The sequence below is a fragment of the Trachurus trachurus genome (assembly GCF_905171665.1).
Source record: "Trachurus trachurus genome assembly, chromosome: 8".
NCBI lineage: Eukaryota > Metazoa > Chordata > Actinopteri > Carangiformes > Carangidae > Trachurus > Trachurus trachurus.
Genome location: NC_139905.1, coordinates 2,012,490 through 2,019,099, shown reverse-complemented (window position 1 = coordinate 2,019,099; position 6,610 = coordinate 2,012,490). Strand labels below are relative to the sequence as shown.

The 6,610-nt window shown below is 45.0% G+C and overlaps 1 protein-coding gene across 1 annotated transcript; it reads left to right on the top strand.

Moving 5' to 3' along the window:
- The first annotated feature begins 1,268 nt into the window (after nt 1–1,268).
- LOC310989447 (keratin, type I cytoskeletal 50 kDa-like) lies at nt 1,269–6,232 on the top strand. Its single transcript, XM_083976520.1, has 8 exons — nt 1,269–1,770; nt 1,883–1,965; nt 3,330–3,486; nt 4,084–4,245; nt 4,345–4,470; nt 4,600–4,674; nt 5,154–5,296; nt 6,089–6,232. Exons 1-8 carry the CDS (start codon nt 1,306–1,308, stop codon nt 6,219–6,221), a joined length of 1,344 nt encoding a protein of 447 aa, XP_083832646.1. The 5' UTR covers nt 1,269–1,305; the 3' UTR covers nt 6,222–6,232.
- Nucleotides 6,233–6,610: the final 378 nt, after the last annotated feature.

Below are 6,610 nucleotides of genomic sequence, written 5' to 3'. Positions count from 1 at the left end.
TTTTCCAATGCTTGTTATTGTTCGTGCTGTTTCCCTATGTTTGCCATTGCAACTTCTGCTTTTTAATGTCTGTTACTATTTGTGCTTAGTTGCATAGCTATATGTATTATCTGTACTATATGTAATCTACTTTTCTTTTCTTTTTCTGTCTGCATGTTATGTCTGCATGCCAGTGTTGCTATGTGTCACCTGCCTTCATGGGCTGTTGTACATGTCCTATTGTAAATTGTAAATTGCTATGTAATTTCAGCTGTATTTTAATTCATTGCTTAATTGTTTTTTTGGTTCTTAGGTTGCCTTGGGACAACGGATGAAAATTAGCCTTACTGGCCAACTGTGGCTTACTTGCAGTTTTTTTTTTAATTCTGTTGATCAGTGTTGCACTGTCCCTGTCAAATAAACCAATAAATTAAATAACATTAATGATGATGGTGAAGTCATTGTGTCACAAACATCACCACCCTTTGGTTTGGCTTCTACACAACACACACACACGAACACACACATCTTTAATCAGATGAGCTGCAGCCAGGTTAGATCTTAGCCGACCACTGCTCCCCCTCCTCTCCTCTGCTGTAGACCAGAGTTCCCAGAGTTCCCAGTGGAGCTGCCATGTGGTGTCGTGGTGACGGCCGTCCTCTGTCTCTCTCCTGTCTGATCCGAGACAGACGTGTCTCGTCTTGTCTCCGTGCATGGCCTTGCAGGAGTCCGTTGCTCCCTGAATCACACAAATTAAATCATGAATGAGTGTGTTGATCCTCGTCCCGTTGCACACGTTCCCAGCGACGTTCCCTTTCTTTCTTTGACTGTAATTACAGACGACCTGCGAGTTAACGAGCTGTAATTAACTTTGACCTCTTCACGCTGGCAAGTGGATTCACTGTTACAGTACAATTATCTCCACACCTTCATTCCAGCGATGCCTGACATTTACAGGACCTGTGATAGTTGGTTATTTGGTTACAGTAGACGAGTCTGTGCCTGCTGCAACAGTGTCATGTACGGAACTCCCATCATGCTTTGCATGTCGGTGTAAAGGTCTCCCCAGGCCTGGAGCTCCTTCAGACCTTCAGCTGTCGGCTCTGAAGGTTACATTTTTCCCCCTGACCATCCCCGTCACGCCCTGCTTGCAGCGTCCCGTGCATACCGAGTTGAGTCCCCGCCTCACCTGTGCGGTATGCGCTGAGTGATCGGCATCTCTTTGTGCTCGGGAGCTTTAAATAGGAGCCGTGTTGCAGCAGCTCTTCACTCTCCTTCTCTGTGCCGACTCCAGCCACAGCAGAAACTCCCAGCCAGGCAGCCGTCATGACCAGCTACATGTCCTCCTCCTCCAGGTCCATCAGGACCTCCATGGGCAGCTCCAGCGGCTCCATGATCGGCATGGGCGGCGGAAGTCGTATGTCCATGAGGGCCGGCAGCGTGTACGGTGGAGCGGGAGGCTCCGGCGTCCGCATCTCCTCTGCCTCCTCCATGGGTGGGGGCTTCGGCGCCGGCATGGGCATGGGCATGAGCATGGGCGGAGGCGGAGGCGGAGGCTACTCGTCCTCCATGAGCTTCAGCTCCTCAGGCGACAGCGTGATCGGCAACGAGAAGTTCACCATGCAGAACCTGAACGACCGCCTGGCCACCTACCTGGCCAAGGTGCACACGCTGGAGAAGGCCAACGCCGAGCTGGAGCTGAAGATCCGACAGTACCTGGAGAGCAAGGTCGGCCCCAGGAGCATCGACTACGGCTCCTTCTTCGGCACCATCACAGGCATCACCGGCCAGGTAACGCTCCTCCTCCTCCTCTTCCTCCTCCTCCTCCTTCCTCTGCATCATCTTATCTGATCTGTTAGAGTTCACCTGTGAGTCAACCCTCTGTCTTCCTGTCTGTCTCCAGATCCAGGCCGCCATCAGCCTGAATGGAGCCGTGCACCTCAACATCGACAACGCCCGCCTTGCTGCCGATGACTTCAGAACCAAGTGAGTCCAACAGCCCCACAAACACACAAACACACACACACTAACACACAAACACACACCACCACCACCACTTCCTCTTAAAGAAACAAGATGACAAGTGATGATGAAAACACTGAAGCACAGTTCATCACACACAGAGTCACAGTCATCACTGTTATTATTATTTTGTTCTGGTACTGAGGTTAGCAGTAGCAGGAACTTAGCAGTGTTAGCAGTAGATAACAACAGCTACAGGCTAACTAACTTGAAATTAAGAAGCTAATACACACATGTTTCAGTTGAAGTAGTAGCAGTATTATTATAAGTAACAGTAGTAGCAGTATTAGCAGTAGCCTAGTAGCCTAATAGTATTAGCAGCAGTAGCTATTAGCAGCACTTTAACCATATTTGGATGTTTGTAGTGCCTCCCGGCCCCCAAAATGTAAGAATTGACCAAAAGAAATCTGTAATGTGGAGGCTTCCTAGTTTGAAATCCACGTGGTTTTACGAGAGCTGTTCCCTCAGATGTCTTCCAGTGATGTAACTGGGATTTGAATTTGCATAATACAACCACTACCTGTTACCGGTAGAAGGGGGCGGGGCAAGCAGTGGCTCATTTGCATTTAAAGGGACAGACACTGAAACCAGCCGTTCTGAACAGGGCTGTTTTGAGCAGATGAAGATGTTTGATCCTTAATGTTATATTTTTAAATCACATATTAATTTATATAAACAGTTATCATAATTTTATGACTGATTACTTCTTGGGGATGCAAAAGGCACCGATTTCATGGAATGACACAGTATTAGCAGCAGCAGATTAGTAGCAGTGGCTCCTGCAGTAAATGTTAGTGTCAGTTTTTTTTAATGATAAGTAGCTCTTGTAGTATTAATTGTATCAGTAGCAATAGCTCCCCTGCTAAAGTTAGCAGGAGTATTAGCAGTAGCTTCTGTAGCAACATTAGCAGTAGCAGTAATAGCGGTGGTAGTATTAGCAGTAGGGTAGTAGCTATTAGAAGTAGCAGTAGTTCTTCTAGCATTAATGCTTGCATGCTTCAGGTTTTGGTTTGGATGAAGAAGTTACTGAGCTGCAACAGTTTGAACTGATTCTGGATCAGTTCTCAAACCAGATTAAACCGGATCGACCTGAGTTTCACAGGAAACAACGACTGTGCCAGTAAAGAGTCACAGGTGTTGATTGATTGACAGGAGAGATAATGAATTCAGATTAGACTCAGTTAATGTTCAGTGGAGCAGCTCATCCCTCTGGGCGCCAAACACTCTTCAAAGGGTTTCACACACATATTTATCTGAGTACGGGTTATTTATATGAATTATCTGTTCCTGTTGAACTGATGTTGAACCTCCTTCTCCTCCGGCTGCAGGTATGAGAACGAGCTGGTCATGCGTCAGTCTGTGGAGGCCGACATCGCCGGACTGAGGAGGGTCCTGGACGAACTGAACCTGGCCAGAACCGACCTGACCCTGCAGATCGAGGGTCTGAAGGAGGAGCTCATCTTCCTCAAGAAGAACCACGAGGAGGTGAGTGGAAGAACGACAGACGACAGACGACTGACGAAACAGACTGAGACTCTCAGAGCTGACTCAGATTTCAGATTTAGAGTAGGCCTACATATTAATGAACACTGTTGTGTAAATATGTGGGGTTCTTGTAGCCAAGTGGCTAATTTCCATCCCCAGTCCCATTGGCAGGTTGATGTTAGACATAAAAAAACAATGAAGATAAAAGCACAAGAGGACTACGACAATAGAACAATGCATCATGATAACACCTTGACATCTGACACAAACACACATATTATATGACATGATGATTACAGAACAGTTATGAAGTGCTACAGTGCTAATTAAAGTGCTACAAGTGCAAGATTAAATTTAATCTGATTGCACGATGCCCCAATAAAGTGCAGGATTGACTTAACTTGCACTATGCCCATGGCACACGATTGCACATGCAGATGTGTGTCTAATATTGCACTAGATTTGTATACATAAATGTATTATGTAGCCTACACACTATTGTAAAAACTTGAAATGCATAAGTATATGACTCTAAATACGTGTGTGTGTGTGTGTGTGTGTGTGTGTGTGTGTGTGTGTGTGTGTTTGTTGCTGCAGGAGCTGATCGTCATCAGAACCCAGGTGGGCGGACAGGTCAACGTGGAGCTGGACGCGGCTCCAGCTGCAGACCTCACCAAGGTCATGGCTGAGATCAGAGAGCACTACGAGGGCATCGCCGCCAAGAACCAGAGGGAACTGGATGTCTGGTTCCAGGCCAAGGTGAGACGCCTGACCTGACCAATGAGTGTGTGTCTATGTGTGTGTGGAGCTGCTCACTCAACTTGTGTGTGTGTGTGTTTGTGTGTTTGTCCCGTGCAGTCGGAGGCTCTGAGCAAGGAAGTCGTCACACAGACCGTCACACTCCAGACGTCCCGGTCAGAGATCACAGAGGTCAAGCGCACGATGCAGTCGCTGCAGATCGAGCTGCAGTCCATCATGAGCATGGTGAGTGTCTCATCACATGACCTCTTTCATCAACTTTAGAGTCTGAACATGTGAACCCAGCTGCAGAAACAACGACTGTATTTTTAAAGTGTGTGTCTGTGTGTGTGTGTGTGTGTGTTTCCTGTGCAGAAAGCGTCGTTGGAGGGAACGCTGTCTGAGACACAGAGCAGATACTCCATGCAGCTCTCAGGATACCAGATGCAGGTAAAGGGGCGGAGCGCAGCAAAAACTTTACTTTACTTTACTTTACTCTTTATACTCCCAGTCACTTCCTCCTGTTTAAATTATTATTATTATTTATTTATTTTTATTGTGAAATACAAAACAAACAGTATAGTGTACATACAAAGTGTGAAGAAGGTGTGTGTGTGCATGTAATTCAAGTCAGTGGTCATAATAATAACATATATTAATCATCATTTATTTGTTTATGTCACTTTACTTTACTTAAACTTTACTTTACTTTACTTTACTCTTGATACTTCCAGTCACTTCCTCCTGTTTAAAGGGTTATTCATTAAATAAATGAATGAACAATAATACTAATGGTAATACTGGCCATAATAATAATGGCAATAATATTAATGATAATAGCTGGACAGCAATAATAGCAGTAATAATAATAACAGCAATAATTCTAAAATAAAATAAAGATAAAACTAATCTTCTTCTTGTGCCGTCAGGTGTCGTCCCTTGAGGAGCAGCTGGCCCAGCTGAGGGCCAGTCTGGAGACCCAGGGACAGGAGTACAAGATGCTGCTGGACATCAAGACCCGACTGGAGCTGGAGATCGCCGAGTACAGGAGGCTGCTGGACGGAGAGGCCAGGTGAGACGCTGCTGCTGCTGCACACACACACACACTGAGCTCAGAGCAGCTGCAGGAAACTGTCAGTCTCTGCTCTCTGATTGGTCCACAGCATGTCAGTCTAACCCAGAGCACTGTAACAGAGAGTAACGACACCACCATTGAAAGTAGCTAATAAGCTAAATCCGGTACAAGGCATCTCTTCTCATTTCGAGACTAATGTTATTTTGTACATTGTCCCTGATACAAATAAACTTATTAAACTAAACTAAACAAAACTGGTAAGGGTTTTGCAGCAGGATGTGGGTATTGCAAAAGCGCCCAGAAAACTCATTCACTCCAATGTATGTGTGTTGCCCACTTGCTTGTAAATTGATGAAAACGGCCGTGTTTTTGTTTTTAGGTGTCTTGGTCATATCAAATTATACTTATAATTTGTTTATTACAAAATGTAGATTGAAACATTAATGTAGACAACTATTTTTTGTATTGTTTTGTTTTTTACTCGCCCATGTGTTAATGTTTATCTGTAAAGGGTCCTCGATGATGCTATTAACGTGGGTGATCTATAAATGTCCTTAAATTATTGAAAACACCACACTTGCTCATTCACCAACAATGCAGAGATGTCAGTTCTTGGGCGCTTTTGCAAAACCCATATTCCTCCACCAGGAGGCGCTGCCATTGGACCAATGCGTGTCCTTACTCTCTTATTCCGGTGCTCTAGTCTGACCTAACCTAACTCTGCTCTCTGATTGGTCCACAGCATGTCAGTCTAACCTAACCTAACTCTGCTCTCTGATTGGTCCACAGCATGTCCTCCTCGTCGTCGTCCACAAAGTCCACGCGTGTCGTGACGGTGGTGCAGGAGGTGGTTGATGGGAAGGTGACGTCCTCCTCATCCTCGTCCTCGTCTGCCAGCGTGCTGTCCCGAGGCATTTACTGACCGCCACGACGTCCCGACTCTGAAACAATAAAATAAAGAGAGAGTCCATAAGAAACGCTGTGTCTCTGTGTGTCTGTTTAACTCTTCATGTCAATACTTTACATCATTATGAAAATCAATACATCGACTTCAGAATAAAGTCACGAAGGCTTTTACAGACAGATATAAAAGCAGCAGCAGAATAAAAACAAACATGTCGACACAAAACAACCAAGCAAATAAACAAACAACAACATGAAGTGATCACCTGTGAACAGACTGACTTCCTGTCTCACACTGTGACTTTCACAATAAAGGCCCAAAAAGCCACAAAAACAAATAAACAAAATCCAATCCAATCAATTTTATTAATAAAGCACAATTGAAATAAACACAAAGGTTTCCAAAGT

What these genes read in the sequence shown, in the direction of transcription:
- LOC310989447 (XM_083976520.1), top strand. Translation starts at nt 1,306, where the DNA reads ATGACCAGCTACATGTCCTCCTCCTCCAGGTCCATCAGGACCTCCATG. An exon ending in TCACAGGCATCACCGGCCAG is followed by an intron (nt 1,771 to 1,882) that starts GTAACGCTCCTC and finishes GTCTGTCTCCAG; the next exon opens with ATCCAGGCCGCCATCAGCCT. An exon ending in GCCGATGACTTCAGAACCAA is followed by an intron (nt 1,966 to 3,329) that starts GTGAGTCCAACA and finishes CTCCGGCTGCAG; the next exon opens with GTATGAGAACGAGCTGGTCA.